This window comes from Diadema setosum, chromosome 22 (genome assembly GCF_964275005.1).
Source record: "Diadema setosum chromosome 22, eeDiaSeto1, whole genome shotgun sequence".
Classification (NCBI taxonomy): Eukaryota; Metazoa; Echinodermata; class Echinoidea; order Diadematoida; family Diadematidae; genus Diadema; species Diadema setosum.
The window spans coordinates 26,461,096-26,484,756 of record NC_092706.1 but is presented as its reverse complement, the minus strand read 5'-3'; the positions used below and the strand labels follow the sequence as shown (position 1 = coordinate 26,484,756).

At 39.0% G+C, this 23,661-nt stretch overlaps 1 protein-coding gene across 1 annotated transcript; it reads left to right on the top strand.

Annotated features, from left to right (window-relative positions):
• The first annotated feature begins 210 nt into the window (after positions 1–210).
• LOC140245435 (sialin-like) lies at positions 211–18,508 on the top strand. The gene is made up of 10 exons (XM_072325016.1): positions 211–295; positions 4,384–4,610; positions 6,308–6,541; positions 8,846–8,933; positions 9,924–10,010; positions 13,103–13,236; positions 15,274–15,426; positions 16,090–16,222; positions 17,056–17,297; positions 17,830–18,508. Exons 1-10 carry the CDS (start codon positions 280–282, stop codon positions 18,022–18,024), a joined length of 1,509 nt encoding a protein of 502 aa, XP_072181117.1. The 5' UTR covers positions 211–279; the 3' UTR covers positions 18,025–18,508.
• Positions 18,509–23,661: the final 5,153 nt, after the last annotated feature.

Genomic DNA, 23,661 nt, shown 5'->3' with positions numbered 1-23,661 from the left:
GAAAGAATTTGTCCACGGCCGGGTGATCGCTCACGAAGGGCACACGAGCAGACAATGGAGCTTGGTTGTAGTTCAGTAAACGAAGATCTTCGCTCGGATGGTTGCAGTCACTCCCTCGTACATTGAGGATCGATACACAGAGATTGTACATTGTAGTTGTATTCGTCACTATGCTATCTCGCGTTGTAGTACCGCTGAAATGAGGCTCGCGGTAAGAGTCGTACTTGCTGCTGCAGACGTTTTGCTGAGCACTGCGCTTTAAATGCAAAGATCTTGGCCATGAAACGTGCAAAGGGTAAGTGATGAAGTGTAACGTTCACTTCGCTGATGGAATGCTGCGTTCGTAATTTTTGTCGGTATAATGTTCTCCTGAATGCATATAGTGTAAACTAGTTATGTGTGTAATTTCCAGATGTGTTTCCCACTCTCGGTATATGTTTACACACTAACACTAACTGCTTCAACGCTTCCAATATCAATTATATGTTTACATTTATGTACTGCGTGTGCATATATGAATAGTGCATGATGCCCATTATTATGAAGTGTACGTGGTTTAAGAGGGTCATTAGTATATGAAGGTCATCGACGATGTGCGTGTCAAACTTCACCCTACATCACACCAGTCCACAAAATAACCAGACAGCTGCATGGTCAAGGCTACCATCTGCCAATCTCAAGAAATGAACGTATCATAAGCATGAGTCCTTCTCATGCACTTGGAACTCACTGCCCCCTGACATCATATCGGTCAGCCCCATCAGTGGAAGCCTTTCGGCTTTTTTTGACCGTATAGTTTTGGTTGACACCATATATGTATCTTAAGGGTTTAACATTTTTGGTGAGATAATGAGAAACCTTCTATAGAATATGAAAAAACCATGTAATTCCAAGAGGAATTAAAAGTTTATTTGATGAAAATTGGTTTTGAAATGGCTGAGATATCCAAAACAGAGCAACCCTAAGAAAAGGTGCATGCTATGGGACCCGCCTTTCATTACGGTCGCTTTGTTTTACTTTCTTTCTGGATGTCTCGGTAATTCCAAAAACCAATTTTAAGCAAATAAGCTTTGAATTCCTCTTAGAATGGTATGGCCTGTACTATTTCATAAGTGGTTTCTTGGTATCTCACAAAAAGTTAAAAGCCCAATTCTCATCTTCACCAATACTATGTCATCCCTTTAAGCTGATGGCAAGTTATGCAGTGTAGACTGCTGATTTTTTTTTTTTTTTTTTTACTTGCACTCTTAGATATTTTATACAATTGCACATTCACACAAACACGGCACGCACAGCGCATGAATCACCCCTGTGATAATCTTCAAGTCTTAAGGATGCAGCACTTCCAGAAGAAGAAGAAGAAAACAGCTTTGAGTGTATGCCAAATGAGGACTACAGGCATTGTGTAAAGGTTGCAAGTCGCCGAAAGTTGGAAAGTGATTAAAGAGGAAATCCAGTCCAAATAAAAGTTGGTCTGATAAAAAAGGAGTAAAATCTTATGAGCTCAAAGGTAAAATTTTGACTGAAGTGGGATGAAAAAGAAAAGGAAGTTATGACATTTTAAAGTTTTGCTAATTTCTGCAAAACAGTTCTTTGACAGTGGATATACATGTATATATGCAAATGAGTGTCATGCCCTCACAATTTTCCATCGATCGTGTACAAAAAAAAAAAAAAAATGACGAAAATTCAATGTTTCTGTCATTGAAGTCTGAAACATGATGCTATTCCTGGTTGAATAACTTCAGAGTATAGTGATCATTGTTAGATATACGAGGATTTGAGCCTCGGGCATAATAACGTCTGAATGAAAAACTGTAAATTTCAAAATTTTATATACAAACTATATGGTAAGTTGTGAGGGAATGACATGCTCACTTTTCTATTTGCATATTCATATTGACTGTTCAAGAACTGTCCTCCCCCCCCCCCCAGAATCGCGAAACTTCAAAATGTCATAACTTCCTTATTTCTCATCTGATTTTGATCAAAATTATACCGTTGAACTCGTAATATTTTACTCTTTCTTTTCAGACTAACATATATTTGGACTGAATTTCCCCTCTAATTACTAGTACAGTAGTAAAGTTGAATCAAGGGCATGAGTTGCACACATGATGTTTTTAAAACATCTACACAGTGGTAGTCCCTATACAGTTCGACCTCGATTATCCGGCCATGTCGGGACCGGTGCTCGTCCGGATAAGCGAATTGGCCGGATATGGGAGACACAATGTTAATGTATATAGCTGCCGTCCAAGCTGCCGTCCCAGTGCACTGGCAGCTAGGCAGGTAGCGTACTCCGCAACGTGGTGTAATCTATGCTAGCCTGCGCAAAATTGTAGTCCCTCCTTAACAAAAATAAAGTATATCTTTATGTGAAAATCATACATGTTTTACCTCATTAGATATTGAGAAACCTATCATGCACATCTTATAAAATTAGTGAAATAGATCCATGAAAAGATATTATAATAATTCAGAACTAAACATAACTAAAATTAGTTTATTTGTAATATAGCAGTTACATGCTGAAGAGACTGCCTAGTGATATCCTGCGCATGAAAGAGGCAGAAGAAATTACTAAAATTTCTTAGCTCTTATTTTCGTGCCCTCTTATGCCCGCTGCCTCATGCAGGCTTTATATTTTTGTTTGTTTGCTTGTTTTTTGTTGTTTTGTTGTTGTTTTTTTTTTTTTGCGGGCAGGTCTGTACGCCATCTCCTAACCTTCCTCCATCGCGAATCTGTTTCTTGTTGGAATTAATACAGATATTGCCTGTTCAGAGATGGAATTTAACACTTGACGTCCCCACGGGTGTTAATTTATTTCCAAGAGAAAGCGATGAGGAAAAAAAAATGAATGTCTATACATGAACTAGATACGATAGACAGTGTTTCGGATCATGGACCTATCACGAAGCTACAGTAGCTCCATGTTCGGCACCCAGGACTCAGGAAACAACCTGCACAGGTTGAAAGCATTTTGAAATAGATTCTTGATTCGCAGGTCACTGTTTGTAAGATAAATGGCTTGTTATCCAGGTCCCGCTACTTCGTTCGATGAACTCGGAAAGCTTTTCGAGTCCTTCTTTTGAAACGTGAATACGTTCCACCGTGATAATTGTTAAGACTTCAAGGTTTCCTAAATTCGTTTTGTTATCGTCTGTTTCAAACTGTTTTTTTTTTCTGAAAGAGCTTTGATTTGTTGAGAGGTTCGGTATGTGGGATAACGACTTCGGCATACGGCAGTCCTGCTGGTCTGTGTCCCGCTGTCACAAGGACACGCAACAACAAGTGAACAAGCCGTCTGCCGGAGTCATCCCCCATATTACGAACCTGTCAATTGACTCTTCCAGCCAATAGTTTGTATTCAGCAATGTTTTCAGATGATAACAAACCTAATTTACCAAACCTTGAAGACTCAAAACTTACCACGATTGAACGTATTCACGTTTCAGCAGAATAGACTCGAAAAGCTTTCAGAGTTCATCGAACAAAGTAACGGTGACTCCTTGGCACCGTTTCAAACGTCATATAATTATAGTTTATATCAGTGTTTTCAGACGATAACAAAACAAATTTATCAAACCTTGAAGACTCAAAATTTACCACGATTGAACGTACTCACGTTTCAACAGAATGGACTCGAAAAGCTTTCAGAGTTCATCGAAAAAAGGAACGGTAGTTTCTGGGCACCGTTTCATGAAAGTTGTCAGCCCTGACAAGTTTCTCAGTCTCTGACAATTTCAGAAATCAATCCTTGGTTTTGATTGGCTGAGATACTCTGGTCACTGACTTTTACTGTGGTAATTGGAAGAGACTGACAACTTGTCAGGGCTGACATCTTTTTATGAAACGGTGCCCTGATGACAGGGCATTACCCAAAGTTACGTTTACTCGGATTCTCAAATGGACCTTAATTTACTTGCTACCTTTGTAAAGTAGGAAGTAAAGCACACGGTCTTGTTTGGGGGCGCTGTGGCATAGTGGATAAGACTCCCGACTCTCGATCTGAGGACCCGAGTTCGAATCCCATCCAGTGCTTACGTCCTTATAGACAAGAAATTTTTACGCACTATGTCCCTCTCGACCCAGGTGTATAAATTGGTACCTGGCATCGCTAGCTAGGGTAATAATCTATAATGACAGGGCCTTCTGGTAGAGCAGTGGCAACACTGAAGAGGCTACCCTGGATAAATAAGACATTTATTATTATTAATATTATTGTTATTAGTATTGTTATCATTATTATTATTATTATTATTATTATTATTATTATTATTATTATTATTAATTTTTTCTATTATTATTATCATCATCATCATCATCATCATCATCATTATTATTACTATCATTATCGTTTTCTTCTTCTGGTTTCCTTAGGACTTTGCTCCGTGCGAATGATGTTCGCAGTAACATCTTTCCTCGTCATCACAGCGTTGCATGTCATGCGCATCAATGTAAGCGTCGTCATGGCGATCATTGCACGTGCCAATCACAGCCAGGCGATAGAAGGTCACGTGATGAACTCGACCAGTCATCTCTGTCCAGACCGTCATAGTTTGCAAACGGATCGCGATGGCAACGCGAGTGAACATTCAACCAGCCAGGTACAGTGTTAATTAACCACGGGGCGCCAAGTGTCGCATGGTCCCTTTTGTTACGAAATCAGTCATATCAGTCATTTCGTAAACGAAATATTCATTTCGTTACGAAATGTGCTAACGTACATCTATGAAAGAGTTATAATGACAGTGAACAATGGTGAAAAAGAAGCGGCAAGGCACTTGAAAACCTCCTTTTGAATAACCACTGATGCTATCATTGATGAAAACCAACAACGGTGATGAATGGAACTAAAGTGAGGAGGGAGTAAATAAAGAGGGGAACGTTTAGCACAAAATAAAATGATGCGAACAGATAAATCTTTCACTTTATGTGTGTGTACTCTAACGGTAATAGTAGTAGTAATAATAATACATGTAATAATAATAAGAAGAAGAAGAAGAAGAAAAAGAAGATTTTTTTTTTACTACTGCTACTATTACTATTATTATTATTATTATTACTATTGTTATTATCACTACTACTATCATGATCATCATCATCATCACCGCCATCATCTTTATCATTACGAGTAGAAGTGGTAGTTCAATGTTGAATTAGACATAATGGTAATTTTTGTAATTGAAAGTTGAGTTGTATACCAGTATGTTCAGTCGATGTATCAAATGCCGAAGGTATGGTGATATTATCAAAGTTATGACATGAGCTAATTAATTTTAGAAGTATACACTGTTGTAGGAATAGTAGTGGTAGTTTCAACTGCAGAGGTTGTTGTTGCTTTACTTCCCTATTGTTATTTGAATTCATTTCGGCGAGTAGTCATTGTCGAACTCATCGTCGAGATAGTGATCAAAGGAAAAGAACAAGAAGTATTTCATAAGACAGGGAGAGAGGGAGACTAGTAAGCTGGGAAAGGTGGACAAAAACCCAGAAACAGCACCGAAAGAGATTTATTTATCAAGAAATTAAGAATCAGGAATCGAATGAACTTAGGCAATTCCGCGGTATCGAATCACAAGCAGTTGCCCGATGTATACGATATAACACCACAGACCGAGATTTTGTAGGTCACCTTCTTGTTTTCTTTCCTTGGATCTCTCAACAGAAAGACATTCCCTTCCAACCAATATAAAGGTCTTGTCCCCGCATACATACTATAGTGTTGTTTGCCTCCTCGTTTTTAAAGGAAACCAAAACACAAAGAGAAATTTTGATTGAGTGAAAGCAGTGAAAACATTAGTATAGAACACATCAGTAAAAGTCTGAGGAAAATTGGACAAACGATGCAAAAGTTATGAATTTTTAAAGCTTTGGTGTTGGAACTCCAGGATGAGGAGACTACTAGAGGTTATGACGTCACGTGTGGGCGACAATTATAAAGAGAATATTAAAAAGAATTAACATGCCTCCACTTTTCTAGCATAATGAAAGAGCACTTCACTATTAAACCGCTTTCAGGAAGCAGGGGGAATAATATTGCTACCCTAAACATATTATGTCAGTTCCAAGTTGATGGAATGTGTAATTTTCATAAAAATCAATTGTGAAATTATATTGTTGTCCACACATGGCGTCATGAACTGTAGTAGTCTCCTCAACACCAACACTTTAAAATTTATAACTTTGGCATCGATTGTCCGATTTTCCTCAAACTTTCACTGCTGTATTCTACTAATGTTGTTGCTTTCACTCAATCCACACTTCTCTTTGGGTTTTGGTTTCCTTTAACCTTGTTCTACAGGACGCCAAGTTCCAGTGGAGTAGCCATCTCCAGGAACTGCTCCTCGGCGCTTTTTACATGGGATACTGCGTTGCCATGGTACCCGCCGGATACCTGGCCGATCGCTTCGGAGGAAAGTGGATAATGACAGTGGGGCTAATGGTATCATCGCTTATGAATATCTTGACACCGCTGGCAGTAGAGAGCCATGTGGCCTTCTTCTTCGTTACGAGATTCATTTCTGGGGTAGCAGAGGTAAGGTTTTCTTCCCCCTCCCCTCCTCTCCCTCTCTATCAAAAAAACAAAGTAACAAGCAAACAACAACAACAACAAACGCATACACAAAAACACAAAAGTTGGAAGTGTCGGATAAACTTGTGCATGCAATGACATTTTTAATCCGAAATTTCATCCACTCGTTTTTTCCCACTCTATCCATCTCACTCTGGGTATGTAGATATAAGTGTCTGCCAGAAGTTATAGAGCTAAGTTGAAACTATGAGTAAGTACATTAATGACTGTAGTTTCTCCCTTGGGGCCCTGGGGGCCTGGGGTCCAAATTTGGGCCTAAATTGTACATTTTCATCTTTTTGAGAACACACGGTCAAATTTTCACCAAATTTGACAGGTGTAATCGCTCGGGTGGATATATAAATGTGTTAAAAAAAATGGGCACCATTCACCACCTGGGGCTCCCTGGAGCTAAATGTCAGAGGTGGGGGGGGGGGGGGGGGAGAGACAGACAAACCCTTTTTCTCAAACTGAAAATGATAAGCTAAAGTAGTGTTATGTGTAATTTAGATCAGTAACAGTAGTTTCACGTTTGTTCGTTGGCAGATCGAGGGGGATGAACCGGAGGGAGAGGGAGGGGTGGGGGAGAGAAGGGAGACCAAATCAGGGCCAATCTTCACATTTTTACCTTCTCAAAAATGCATGGTCAGAGTTTTACTAAATTTGGCAGGAGATATCGCCAGGGTGATAGAATATGTAGGTATCTATGCAAATGGCACCATTCCCCTCTTGATGGGGGGGGGGGGGGGGGGGGCTCCAACCGGCACTATGCCCCCAAATTCAAGAAATATATCTTTATGAATTTTTATGCAGAACTAGAAGAGATGAGCTAAGTTAGTGCTATAAGTAAGTTTGTGTTATACGTTTGCAATGTTCTCAGATAGTAGTCTGCCATTAGAATGCGTGGAAGGTGAACTTGCAATACTCAGGTGAGCGCGAGACCCCCCCCCCCCCCGTCTTTTCTTGTTGTTGTTGTTTTTCTTCTGGCAGCGATTTTCGAAAGAATTCCTTTTTTTTATGGACGTCAAAGGTAATTTGGAATAGATAGAGATAATTTTTCCTCGTACCTTGTTGAAGAAGGGAGTATTATGAATTTTGCAACGTATCAAAACGGAAATTTAAGATTCAGAGAGGATCTTACGATCCAGGGCAGTCGATGACACTTAGATTTTTACAACCAAACCTCACGTCGTCTTATCGTCCAAAGACTTTACAATTTCATTCCGTAAAGGGTGCGAATGGCATTAGATATAGAGATGAAGCACATCTCAAATATATCCCAATTTATGCATAGAAAAGACGACGTTATTTTTATCTTTTCACCATTTTTTTGAAAATTATTTCATCATTTCTTCTTTCTACCTGTCTTTGGGAGTCTGATTAAGTCACGACTCGGTCATAAGGAGCCTCTTGCAGGTGTCACCCAATTGCTGTCAAATGAACAATCTCTTTGCTCCACTCGCTTGCTCACTAGAGCCAGACCATGAATTCTCCTCAATTTTTGTCCTAGACAAATCAAAACAGACTATTAGCTCGGCACACATAAAATTATTGTGAATGCAAGTAAAGTACTTGTACGATAAATAAGAAAATTTATGCGATATTTGGATAAGCAAATATATTAAACATGTGAGTCTTTAGAAAGGACACTTTATTGAAGAGTACCTGGAGCAATAAGCCAGTTCGGGGTTAGCTCATGGGCACATCGGTACAAATGACCTTTCTTCTTTCTCAGTTGATTAGGCACTCCACGAGTTTTCAAGCGAGAGAAGGTATTTCAGCTTACCCGACGTAACAATTTATGGAATTCATCAGTCATGTTCAAACAAGGAATGAACTTGCGTAGACCAGGTGACCAGAATGATCCATCAATTAGCACTTTGGAAAGCATCCATTTCCTTATTTTGCATTGAATGTATTAACAATCTTTTTCTATTGATATTGTCAAATACCGCTTTTGCTGTCAGGTGGATGTGCTGGCAAGCACCACTCATAATGATCACTTGAATAATCATTACATCACAGATGCTTATCTCAGTGAATAAAAAACCAACATGCTCTGCCGGTACTGATGACCTTTTTCTGCTCATACTCAAAGTGGAACCCCGAAATGGCTTAGTTTGATTTTTCCGTCCCTGGATAGCCTACTCATTGCAAATTTTCCCGGAGTATAGTAACTCCGACTTAAATCACAAGGACGGATATTCATTCACACTTTACCTTCATGTTGACATCGTTTCGCATATCTTTTCAATGTTTCTACAACAGACAACATCATTCCCAGCAGCAAGCACTCTGGTTACCAAGTGGGCTCCCGAGAATGAAAGAACAAAAATGACACTATTGATCGTATCAGGTAATGACGCGCCATTTATAATTCTGCCGAAAACCATAACCTGCTGTGTGCCTTGAGTGCCGATCGACAGTAAACCACACAACTTTAAATCCAATATAAATCCCATAGCTCTGTACACACCGTCCAAAGTCCCCGACGCAGAAGTGATTACAATGTAATTCCAGTTCATGATAATTTTCTTTTGAGATATGTAGAGTAAAACAACACACGACCAGAAACGCTGAAAGTGAAAGCTGAAATTGTTTAGTGGCCGCAGTAGGCCTACTTGCCGGCCACATACCTCGACAATTGTGTTGCCTTATTCTCTACTAAAGAAAAAAAAAGTTTTAATTTGCACCTTTACCAGTGTCACACTAGGCGCAACTTTGCACCTTTCAGACCAGTGTTACACTTGGTGCACCTTTAAAGGGTGCAGCTTTGCACCTTTCAGACCAGTGTTACACTTGGTGCACCTTTAAAGGGTGCAACTTTCCACCTTTCCGACCAGTGTCGCATTGTCACATTGGGAGCACCTTTAAAGATGGAACTTTATATTTCTTCTGGTTTGAAGCAGGGCTGGCAAAATCTGAAAACTAACTTAGAAATTAATCTTGAATTTAATGACACTGATTTATGCTATCATTTTTAAAATACCGCCAACAAAATTGTACACTATTCAATTATTGCTCATATCAATGTCGGTGTTATCTGATATATAGTTTTTGAACTGTTGAGGATCAAAAGTGGATTTTTTTTTTTGTAACACCTAGTACAAATGACCTTTCTTTTCAGCACGCCTGTGTAGCGTGTGGCAGCCAAAGGTGGCAGCAGACACTCGATAAAGAACCTGTGAACAATCATTGCTTTTCACAATAGTGTTTAATTTCACGGATTACATAAACCATGGTTTGAATTTAATCTACATTTTAGAAATTTGTTCGTTAACCAGAATCACTTGAAGACATGATTTGAGAGACTAATACCTCCACGTTGTATTTGATGTTGACCTAGGAACCAGCTTTGGAACGGCCAGTGGACTGGCGTTAGCCGGGCTCGTCTGTTCGAGACTAGGCTGGGCTTCGTCATTTTACATCTTTGGTAAAAAACAGTAATTACTATGGATGTGTGTATATATATCGTGACGCTATTAAGCCTATGGTTTCAAACTACCTTTCTCCCATGATTTCTTGAAGAATATACACTCTCACGCAAACACTCACATGCACACCCTTTGTCTGAATAAATACATTAATAAGTACATAACTAGAGAGATGGACCAATAAATGAAATTACAAACCCACCAACAACAAAAAAAAAACAAAAAAAACGACAACAACAACAACAACACAACAACAACATCCAGGGTCCGGTAGACCCCATGAAGATCAATTATTAATCGACTACCCTGATATTGATAGAACTAACACTTTTCATGTACAAAAGTCAGCACGGGACGAACAGATAGAATTCAGGCCGATTCGCAGATTGTTTGATTATGTCTGTTTTTTCTGTCTTTCTGTATGTCTTTAATACGTAGAATATATATCATTGAGTTTGCGCTGGGAAGGGAATGTTTATAGGACCTAGTGGTAATGACAAAGGGCATGTCAATACCAGTGACACAGCATGTTAGCCTGGTAGATTTGCAAACTGTCTCTAGACTAAGCAAACAATGATCATGAAGATATGCATTACTTTTTGCCTAGATATTTGCTTAGCAGATGCTAAAATGAGCAGTATACTATGTAACATCATGGGACAGTTCTGTGCATGAGGCAAGGTAAGACAGCCAAAAATAATGGAAAAAAAGCCTCACTATACCGATTTGAATAAACGCGATGGTTTTTTTATAAAAGGTTTGTTGCGCATATACCATACTATAGGGCGGTAACAATGAACTACATGAATAGATGATTGATAATAGATAGTAGCTAACAAATTATCACACGCTACGGAGAGTATGAATAGTCGTCACGAATATCCGTATCAGATAATCACACAACTTGACCTATATGCCGGTACATTTTAACGCCTGCTGTTACGTCTGACTGGCGATAAGTCGATGAATACTAACTAGTAAATGGGAAGGGGCGGGGGTATGCTGGTACACGCAAAGCAGACAAAATCACAGTGTTTACAGTTAGCGCCACACTACCCTATACAAGGCAGCACAGACCTTGACCCAAAACAAAAACGGTTGTCTTTTTATGTTAAACAGTGATGGTAATGTTAAAGCTTGATTTCCAAAATTTCCCGAACATTTCACGCAGTTTACAATACATGTATCAGCATAACTGCGTCTTATTAGATTAATCGGAGCAAAACCTACAACTGTGAGCAAAACCTATGATTATGAGCAAAACGCAACAAAGAAGACGCTACACTGAATTCGTTGTGGACCGTTTCAACTTTTTTTTCTTTCACTTATTCAACATTCAGATACCTATAAACGTCACATCATTTGATACATAAAACAAATACTACGATTTGACAGACAGCTACAAACATTCTAAATAATATGTATACGATTCCAGTTAATATTGGATACAAAACCTTTAATTTTTTTCAAACATGATTATATTCGTCTACTTTCTTCGCTTGCTATGAAAAAAAAAATCTAGTGATTTCTTTTTATTTCTGGCAGAAAATATAAAGTGTTTGGTATTAAGAAATGCACATTAAAACACTTCAGGTTTTCTGTAGAACCAAGAATAAAGTACTTCGAGTATTTGAGTTTCATTCTGTAACATAATTTCCTGTATTTGAGAAATAAATCTTTGTGGAACATTGTTTCTGTGGAGCTCGTACCAAACGTACAAAGGTCTATGTTAGAGATTCCCATTGCAAAAAGTGATTTATTAACAACAATACAGTATGGCAAAAAAAAAAAAAAAAAAAAATCAGATTTTCGCATTGATAACACCCAATATGATTAAAGTGTCTAAATGCTACTTCAGGGTCTTAAAATATAACCATCTTAGTTCTATGCAGAAAACCCCATTCAATTTAGTTAAGCGGTCACAGAGATATGTGGATTGTTGTAAAGCATGTCGTAGTCTGATTCTTCCAAGTTTAGCACTTGGATGATCTTCTTGTGTGTAAACACAATAGACAGAACTTGGAGGGAAGAGATTCCTGACATGGTCTACAAAATTCCTCATTTCTCTCTGACCACTGAAGCAAATCGAATGGGGTTTTCTGGAAGATGTGGGCAATGAGTTTTAGTTTCGTACCCTAAAATTGTATTTGAATTGATTCACTATTTTTAAAGTTATCATTTCAATTCAATTTTTTCAATTCAAAGTTTATTTCATTTTTCGACAAAACATATAAGTTACACTTCTTTTGACAACAGAGAATAAGGTAAACAGAACATTATGTATCGAAGAGAATGTAAAACAATTGAGGAGGACCTTATAGTAATTATACATTGTAGTAAAAAAAAAACACAGAAGTGATCGAAATAAAGTACATGTATAACTTTGCTTAAAGTGCGAAAAATCGAGAGACCCACTAAAAAGACAGAGCTTGTAGAATGTGGGCCCCTCATTGCAGAGGGTCCCGTTGTAATGTTTTTTGAGACATACAGTATTTGTGTGCAGGATATATATTGAAAATAACGAAGTCTTTGATTCAGAGTAGATCTATAAGGGACATTGTATATATTGATCCAGTCTAAATTTTGTTTAACTGTTTCTTCCTATTTCTTTTCAGAATTAGGTGTAGTTGAAATATTTTGTTGCATAATTTTCGGCGTATGTTTCGACATATTTTGGTCCTTTTAAGCAAATTAGATGTATCTTTTTGTTTTCTCTTTGTTTCTTTATCATTCATTGATTGTCTTTCAACATGTTCAGTATGGGTTTTTTTCTCTCTAAGGGGATTGCATGCACGATCGAAAAATACTCTAAAAAATCAAGCACCATATTTAGTCCGAAACTGTTCAAAACTTTAAAAAAAGATGACCTTTCGTCATTCGATATTTCGTTTAACTTTGAAATATCACTTTGAAACATTGCTTTCTTGAAAACAATCTCAACAGTTCAACTTGTTCATTTTATTCATTTTCTTGCTGCTTCACACACCCTCTTGCCACCCTCTTGCCACTACGTTTGTCAAAAAAGACCGTATTTTTTTTAAACACTGGGCTTAATTTAAGATCAATTCTTAACTTCTTTTCAAACCACCAGGGTCGTGTACACTACTCCTAGCAGTGCTTTGGTGCTTCGTTATTTACGAAGAGCCAAGCCAGCACCCTTGCATATCGGCCGGGGAGAGACATATTATCGAAACACAGCGCTGTCGAAAGACGAACGATGAAGATGTAAGTAGTATCTCGATAATGCCTAGCTCTAATGGTTACAGTTCATCATTCCGAATGTTCGTTATTCCGAAGATTCGTTATGCCGAAGGTTCATTAATCCAAATATTCGTTGTTGCGAAAGTTAAGATTTATTATTCCAATGGTTCGTTTTTTTAAGGAAATGAAATAAGGTCCATTTTTCCGAATGAAGGTTTGTTACTTTGAGAATCAGAAATTAGGTGTTCGTTATTCCGGATGATCGTTAATCCGAAAGTGAAATTGGGTTCGTTATTCCGAAGGTTTGTTCATCTGAAAATGAAATAGGGTAAGGGATTCCGAGGGTTCGTTAATCCGTAATCGAAATAAGGTTCGTAATTCCGAAAGTTCGAAAGTACATATCCTCTTTTAATTTTCGGCCTAACGAACCTTCCAAATAACGAACATCACCCCTAGCTAAGAATATGCATCTGTGGAACGTTGCAACAGCTGTTCTCACAAAGCGCAAGGTTATTCATGGCAATGCCACAGACTGTTTACTGCATTATTATTGTCGAAATGTTGTGAGATAACGTTCCTGTGTTTGCATCAGACAAATCTCGACCTCCTATGCGCTTCCTTTTACTACTTTTCTAAGGACATATCATTGAGGAGGACTTTCTTAATCACGAGAAGACTGTGTGTTAATGATGCTGAGTGTAACAGTTCAATGGATCAGATATCGAGATCGACGGGAGCGGTGATAAGAACAAGGAAAAACAACATGTGTCAGTGCTTATGAATACGCAAAGACTAGTTGTATGCCGACTGATTGTAAGAATCCAGGCCTACGAGAACTGATGATTACTGAAGACCAGTTTGAGCACTGTGGATGGTGGTAGAGTGGATAAGCTCTTAACATGTTAACATGTTAACTGGATTTGAATCATACACAAGATGTTTAACCCTTTCACACCCCCACACCCCCCTTGACGAAAGACAGGGCCCAAGAAGGTGCCTTTAGCAATGCCGAGGTGATATCCCTCCGAGACAAGACTAAAGTAATACATCAGCCATTCTTTTTTTTTTTTTCTTAGTCTTTATGGGATATAGCCTCTTACGAAGATTATGACCTTGTGTGAGTAGGTACGTGAGCCACTTCACCGGGTTAGCACCCTGCTCTTTACGTTGAATAAGTGGAGTGGCATGATTTACGTGCATGAGTTGTGACTCTCTCACACACGGGACCTCCATTTTATGTCCTATCCGAGGAACAGAGTATATTTTTTGCCTCTTTCCAGAGGAGACGGTATGATTAAACACAAGATTGCTTATCGCTAAACTCGGGAATCAATTTTAAGCAAAAATTAAAGTTTTCATCATCATTTTCATCGCAGAAACGACAGCGCCCCCGATGTTACGCGAATACTGTCATCGTTGCTCCATTCTATGCAAACATCATTTTCGATGTAAATTGCGGGGTCCGGTTTTTGCATATCAAACCCTGACGGCGAATTGGCCCAGTCGGTAGCGCGTCTTCCTCCACATCCAAAAGGACTGGGTTCGATTTCCGATTCTTACTGAGCAATTTTTAATGTAATCACACCGTCCCCTCCAGTAAGAGACAAAACACTCTGAGTCTCTGTCCCTTGGATAGGACATAAAATGGAGGTCCCGTGTAGGGGCGGATCCAGGAATTCCGTAAAGGGGAGGCGCCTTTACAAAATTAAACGAGGCGCCCCACCCCTTTTTTTTTTTTGTTAAAAAAAAAACACAAACAAACAAACAAACAAAAAAAACCCGGTGCGCCCCCTCTGGAAATGCCACTGCCTCGTATGAAAGAGTCACAACTCATGCACGTAAAAATCCCACTTCATTCATTCATTCATCGTCATAAGTAGAGTGCATAATCTGGCGAAGTGTGTCCCTCCTCACGTCCAACTGGACCCCATGGAAGACCTGCTAGTGAAGCTAGATACGGGCTATCCAGCCATCTTCTCAGAGGGAAAAATGAAACCAAACCAAACCAAACCAACCAACAAAACATTTAATCGTTAATCCCTCCATGTTGGTACTATTTAGAAGCCATCGATACCGATGTGTGCCATCCTGACATCGCTGAGGGCAGCAGCATTTAACGTCGTCATGGTAACCCTGGCCGGTTTTGTCATCTTCACGCTGATGACAAACATTCCACTCTTTCTGAGGCACATTCTCAAACTCGATACAATTAATGTAAGTTCGATAAAACATGGAGTTTTTTTTTTCTTTTATCTGAAGCTCTGACTTCTCTCATTTCTTGATCAATCTCTCTCTCTCTCTCTCTCTTTCTCCCTTCCCCTCTCTCTGTATCTCACTTCATGATTTGTTTTTCTTTGTGACAGAAAACTTCGATCCAAGTTCAAATGCATTGTATAAAAAGAGCCAATCGGTATTATGTTTATGAGTATCGTACAATATGAAAATAGTTTTTTTTTTTTTATTTCTAAGTTCAGCATTCCTACAAGAGGCAGTACTATTTTGATTTCCTTTGATTTTGCTTTGCTTTGATTTTGCTTTGATGTGATGTGATGTGATGTGATGTGATGTGATGTGATGTGATGTGATGTGATGTGATGTGATGTGATGTGATGTGATGTGATGCGATGCGATGCGATGCGATGCGATGCGATGCGATGCGATGCGATGCGCTGCGATGCGATGCGATGCGATGCGACATACAAAATGTCGTTGGTCCGAATACATCTGGAATGACTAACAGTCCAGAGTAGGCCTAATTACTTTTTCAATTTTTTGTGCACCAGAGTCTGAAAAGACTGTTGAAAATGATTAATATTTTATTATCGATCTAAGAGTGTCTACTCTTCGCTAATCTGCTTTTTTATTTTTTTTTTTCAGATCGGCCTATTTGGGGCGCTACCATACGGTACGATGTTTCTGTCGATGGTGCTGACGTCGTGCCTGTCTGATCACGTGATACATTTCAACTATTTAACCACGACGCAGACGAGGAAACTAATGATCAATATCGGTACTATCGACACGCCATCTTTTCTTCTTGTTTAACCGCTTGGCAATTCTATTTCATTCTATATCATTTTTTTAGAAATCTTATGTATACATATGACACACAGCCTTTCACGTTCATTATAATGAAAACTTAATTTTCTTTATCACTTTTTTCTTTCTTTTTTTTTTTGTACATCAGTTTATTATTTACACTATTTTTTTCGTAATAGAGACTTCCGAACTATTGAAAATCCCAACAATATGATTATTCCCTTAAATGTGGTTTCATTCTTTTAATACCATCCCCATTATTGCTGTAAAAGTGCAAAAATATAAAGCATTTGTGAATGCAATGGGTTCTTACGAGGTTATTGTTCACTCGGGTAATCTGAATATCACTCTTCAAGAGACAGTCATGACAAATTTTTGTTTGTTCGTTTTGTTTCGTTAAGGCCGGTTTGTTAGTTTTATGAAATTCTAAAGCTGTCGGCAGGGTTAGTCGAGAGCATCACTGTGATTTAACAATTAGGTCTACACAACTCGCTGTAAACCTTTACGTCCTGTAACTTCATATTATGAGGAGTATATTGCAAAATGAACTAATTCCATTCTTGTTTAGGGGAGATATTTACGTTTAAAGCTGCTATAAACTATAGAAATAATTAGAAAAATGCCGATGTTTTAATCATAACTTGAAGAACAATTCGTGTTTTGTTACAAATGAGGTATTATTGCAAAGTTTTATTCTGCTCAATCATGATGATGATAGACTTACTAAAAAATAAAAGAAATGTCCCTTAGCCCAATTTTGCAAAGACACTCTTCGTTTATTTTTACATCACATTCTCTCTATAGGCGCCATAGTCGCTGCGGGGTCACTGATCGCTGTCCCCCACGTCGGTTGCAGCCACCGATTTGTCATCACCCTCATGTCGACGGGCATCTGCGGCATCGGTGTCACCTTCTCCGGGATTTTCGTCAACGCCCAGGACTTGGCTCCCCGTTTCAATGGCACCGTGTTCGCTGTTGGCAATTGCCTGTCTGTCGCAAGCGGCTTCATTGGTCCCATCGCCGTCGGCTTCATCACCGAAGACCAGGTAGTCGAAGTCGAAGTTTGTTTCTGAAAACATCGACAGGTCTCCAGCAACAAAAGAAGATTTAAAAAAATAATAATTATATGTATGTGATATGTGTGTACATATAAAATTGATGACCCTAATACAAATATTTGAATGTGCCTCAAAGTCTATCACATTATTTGTTTAGTGTAATTGTTTACACACACACACACACACACACACACACACACACACATAGAATTCAAACATAGTATGCCTATAGGTAGGAACTAGGAAACCACTGAAAATTCATATAATCTGAATTATATCAAGAGTGTCGGTCGAATATAAATCATTATTGACTTGCATATTACCAATGTGTAAGAGGTCACGTTCGCTTCTATCAACAGAAAGAGTCCCCGGAGAGATCTTTTCAGAATCTGTCCTGATACCGTTGATTCTATCACAGTGCACTTTGCAGGTGCTATCTTAATCTTTACTCCTTACATGATGTTATCACCTATACCTCTCGGGTTTCTTTTCTTGTGTCCGTGTTTCGCGCTTTTAATAGACCGACCCAAAAGGATGGCGCGTGGTGTTCTACACGACAGCGGTCCTCAGCCTCGTGGGGGCCGCCTTCTTCCAACTGTTCGGATCCGGGGAGGTGCAGGCATGGGCACTGAGCCCCGACGAGCGTGAGAGTAAAGAGAACTACGACAACAAAGACAAGAGCAGAGATGGAGACCCAACCAAAACACGAGTGTAAAACACTTCGTTTTTTCTCCTTAAAACAGATACTCTATTTTTGCTTGATTCGAGACACAACGGAGATCGGGACCGAAACCTATCCCGGCAGGTTTCTATCGATGCAGAAACGCGAGCAAAGAGGGAGATCGCTTGCATCGACCATACTGGCCAGGGATTTCGATTGGAGTGATGAAGCGGACATGGATGAGACTTCAGCCCAACCTCGGGGAAAACCTCGGGTTGAAACCTCTGCCTTTCTCGAGTCTTGGGTAATGTCATTTTGTTGCTGGTGCAGCTGACGATCGAGCCGCTGACAGGAAAGGACATAGTATCATAACCACAGAACAGATTCATATGAGTGGAATTTTAACTGTGTGAAAGTTTAATGTTATCACAATCGGTCGAAAACTTACCAGAGTCCCATTTCATAAGAGATGTTAAGAAAGCAAGTCTTGTTAGAATGGCAACTTCCCAAAGCAACAACCAATCAGGAAGCTGGATTCTTGTCATTACCAGGACATTCGCCATTCCAGCTAGAGTTGCCATCATTTCAACTTTTCTCTTCTTTTTTTTTTTAATGAAATGGGGCCCAGACATACGTGGACTAGCTGGAGAACCTCGTTCCCGAGTTAAGATCTACTGAAGCTTGTACTGGTCCTTAGCAGGCGATAGACTCATCACAAGGTTAATTTTCGAGTGATTGCGAAAAAAAAAGAACGCTTTACAGTATAATCATTATCACAGATATGAGCAGTGCTTGGTATAAAGTGCATTTTCAATATGAGCGTGATCAATACGCCTCACAGAGTGAGCCGGCTTATCAACGAACTCAAAATGAAAGTACAGTATAATATTTCATTTTCGTAAAATTCTTTTTTTTTAATGTTCACACAGAGTGGAAAAACTAATTTAAACCACTTCAGTCAACTCAAAAGTTACGTAGCTGATACAGAGACACGCTGTCAGGTGCTACCCTATTCATTTGAACTTTTGATTGATTATATTGAGGATGTTTGGTCGAGTAGAATTGGTCGGAAATAGGACACAAGTTGCAACATTTGTTCAGCAGTAGCTTGTCGGGTATACAGAGTATTTACACTGCACTGAGAAACCCTAGCTAATGCAGCCAACAAAAAATCAAGAAGACAGTGCTTCAAACTACCCTCCCTGTTCGCGAAGTATTCTGCACTATTTGCTGCCTCAGAGGGATGCTTCAAAACAAATATGCAAATTATACTGCAACATGAATTTGTGAAATTGGCGTCTTTCAGGGGTAAGTGGCAGACGGTCTCATGAACAGCGCCATCATCGGCTGGAGATAGACCAATCCACATTCTTGGAAGTCTTGTTAAGAAGACGCGTATACGAGTTTGAAATGGGGAAAAAAGAAAAGAAAAAGCTAAAGCATGCCAACAAGTTCGAGGCCAACCTTGGGACGTGGTAATCAGTCATACAATGTATGTAACTCAGCCAAGCTGTGATTTTGTTTCCTGTAGTCTTAAGGTGTTATGTACTCTTTCACATAGTGGAAGGGAATTTTCTCTGCATTACATTTTGCGTGAAATCTTTGACTGCGGCCAAGTGTAATCACATACGCGTGGTGTTTAGAGCAGGTATACTAATACCGTACTTAGTTTTCATTGACGTGTAATTGAACAAGTTGTCAGGAATGGACTGGCACTGTACAATATGTCAAAAAGAAAATACAGTCGGGTTTCTGCGTTGGTAATTATTTTTAGTATGATTAAAGTGTCTGAATGCAATTTCAAGGTCTAAAATATAACGCCTTACCTATATTTTGCAGAAAACCCCATTCAATTTGGTAACGTGGAAGGGATTAAGTGGTCACAGGAAATGCTGATACAATGTAGTTGCAAAGCATGTCATGGGTCTGTTTCTTCCAAGTTTAGCACCTGGATGCTCTTGGAACTGCATGTTATTAAATGTGTGAACACAATGGACGGAACTTGGAGGGAAGGGGTTCCTGACATGCTCTACAAAGATCCTCATTTTTCTTTGACCACTGAAACAAATCGGATGGGATTATCTGTAAGATGTGGCTAATAAGTTATAGGTTCATACCCTGAAATTGTATTCAGTTTGATTCTTAAAGTTATCATTTTGGAGGCTCCCATTTTTTCATCTTTTTTTATTTATTTATTCACTTTTTTTTGGGGGGGGGAGGGGGAATACATACGATATAAGATTGAGATGTCATATATATATACAATTCATTTTCAGAAATTATTGGTACTGTCCTCTGTCGGTGCTGGATTTTTTTTTTCTTCCAATTACTGGGTTAACAGAGAGTGTATGCATCATATCTGATATATTTTTGTGGGTTGTGTCAAAACTTAAAAATATGCAGAACACAGTTGTAATTGATACCTTTGTCTGAAAAAGAAAGCAAAAAAAAAAAAAACCAAAACACACTTAAGCTTTCAAAATACAATAATTATTATTCAGATGCAAATGTAATTGACATTGTTTTCAAGCACTAAGCAAGCCCAGACCTAGAATGTTGGATCGTCGTTGCTGTATAGCCATGCAGACTAATCATCGTCTTTTGTTTCATTATTATTCAAGGTATTTTGAAAGATGATGTTTATGAGGAGGACTCTTGCCAATTTGATACTGTCATCGCCAACTGCCAAAGTCTTTGACTTTCTTTTTTTATTAATGGAATAGTCTAAATAATGAAATTAAAAAAAAAAAAGCTTACTATGATATGTGTATGTTATCATGAAGGGTATAACTTTTAGGGAAATCAATGACGGTGTAATTTCCAAGAGGGTTTCGGGAAATTAGATAAGAAATTATTAAGGAGAGATCATATTTACAAGCGAGATATTTGCAAAAATTGCATAACACTTTGTAAAGAGGCATTGATGTAATTTCTAGAAAATATATATCTATATCATATTTTCCCATAAACAGTGATTGTCTTGTTGGTTTCTTTATTTATTTCCGTGTATGAAAACAATAAAAAAGTAGTGTGTATTAACCGAATATAAGGATTGATAATGCGGATGTGGATTCCCCACTCGGCTGAGCCTGTACCACGCAGCTGTTCCACCGAGGGGTCCACGTACAAAAGGGTGCACGTCACGAGACCGACACCCACGAGTCATTTATACTGCCCACGAGTCATACAGCCCACGAATCATACAGCCCAAGAATCATACAGCCCACGAGTTATACAGCTCAGGAGTCATACAGCCCACGAGTTCGACGCTAAGCTAACAAGGCCCACAAGACCGACACATTAAGCCCTATGTTATATCTGTCGAACTCGTGGGCTGCTTTTACCCGTACAAAATGGATATTAAAAATAAGGGCAAAATTACATTAAAAATATGACAATTTCAAGAGATAAACCATGCACCAGTCATAGGTAAAAACATTGCAACATTGAGCAAGTACATTGTAGGCCTATGTGGTTACACTCCCTCCGCGTCCCATTTCCTTTCATAGAAACTTGTGTTGTTATAACGGGAGTGCATGTTTCCACTTGCCGAACGTTAATTGCATAATGACAGTGGTAAGTCTTAATCAGGATAAAGAAAAGCTTTTCAAATTTCCATACATAACGGAAGCTTTACATCCTTGTAAGCCAGCCCTAAATTAAGTCCCTTTTTTTTTAAAATAGATGTTTTTGTTGTTTTTTTCTAAATGTAAAACGCTCTTTTCTCTCTCTGTTTCGGTAATCTCGTCTCGTGCCTAGCGTGCGTTGGTACTGACCTTTCAACGCCTCTTCCTTCGCCCCTTTTCCCCGTCCTCTTTTATGGGATTGTACAGTACCGATTGGATGATCTTGGAACTGCATATTAATGTATGAACATGTGTGAACACAATGGACAAAATCTCATCAGATTTGCTTCAGTGGTCAAAGAGAAATGAGGATCTTTGTAGCACCGGTCAATTTTATTAGGTATCACTTTTTTTTTTTTGATATTTCAGCCATTTCAAGGCTTATTTTCATCAAATGAAAGTTGAATCCTTCTTGAGATTACATGCTCCTTCATATTTCATAGGAGGTTTCTCATTATCTTACAAAAATGTTATAAACCTGAATCCTCACCTCAACCAGTACTCTGCAGTCCATTTAAACTCTTCCTGTTAACCCTTCCACGCTTATCTTTTTTTTTCTACAATGCAACTTGCTTTTCGATTAGTATCGAGCGGACTATGTATTTACCAAGGGCACTGTCAAAGGTCATTTATAGTACGGTGTGCTCCATACTCCGCTTAGTGAATTCTATCAGGGAGGTGAACCTCCCTGGTTCTATTCATACTATATTCGTTCTCGCTCGACAAGCAGTGACAAGGAATGGACAAATCGTGGCAGGGGATCGCGCTCTGATCAAAGATAAGTACCTCGTTGCACACACACACGCACACACACACACACACCATGCGATGCTTCGAAGGTGAGTTCTGATAGCAGTTTGTCGCTGTAGCACTGTGGCTTAATTTAATTGATTAAAAAAAAAGAGACGTCAAGTTTTAAGGAATCCAAGCTAAAAGAGGTATTTGCACCTAATCTGTGTATCCCCGACGTCGGTCAAGGTGTTCTAAGCAAAGCTAAGCGCCATCAAAATCCTATTATACCTAATTCGCTTGAATCAGATCTCCACCTGCCGTGTGCTGACTTCACTACCTTAAGAAAAATTCCGGCCAGACGATAGCTTTCCAGCTCAAACTTGCTCTGCCCAGTATGTCCATACAAAGGACATTCGAGGTATACGCAAACAAATGAGCCGAGAGGACTAAGTACATTATGTATCTTGTTTCTGAATGCCACATGTTTTGTGGCAATGCCGAACATAACAGTAGCCCTTGAAAGATTTTTTTTTCCCCTAGCAGCACCCTACAAGGAATCTGAGGATGGAAACTTCTGAATATCCTACGGTATCTAGCCTGCTCGATGTGTATTGAACATTTTTTTTTTTATTTCTCTTTATAAATATGTATAGTAATACGTGTACATGAAAAGAAGAGATCGGCAGAATGTACAAAAATACAATATTTTAACATATTTTGATGGTTGCACCAAATTTTCTACGCGTCTTACGTCTTCTTCAGGGTAACAGACCACTCGGTGTAGAAGAGGGAATTACCCCCTCCCATGCACTCTCTGCTGCCTTGCCCCGTCCCCAATAGTCTTCTTTATCTTCGAGGACGTTATTGTAAACGACCAACAGTAGCAAATACCAGTATGGGAAATAGATAGGCCTACATTTATATTTATGTTGTTTTAGCTGCATAATTTATACAAACGAAGTGCTTCCTTTTCTTTGGGCCCCGGTCTCCCTGCCCCCCCCCCCCCCCCCAAGTAAAACCCGTCACCCTTTCAGTCAAGGCATGTGAATCACACAGGGTCGAAAGTTCAGATCATTAAAGGGATTGTTCAATGATTGTCAGTTATTGAAGGTCAAGGTCCAACAGCAGTGACCGCGCACATTCCCATCCATGTGATAATCCCCAACGGAGCTCTTTCTATTCCCAGGCCTCGTACGTTCGTATTACGTTAATGGTATTGTTTACCATTGGGAACAGTGATTTTTAAAAATGCCCGTGTTGTCACATTTGATGCATATGTGTATAGGTCAGTTCTATTACAAAAGTCCAACCATAATTCCGCAATAAAGCCTCA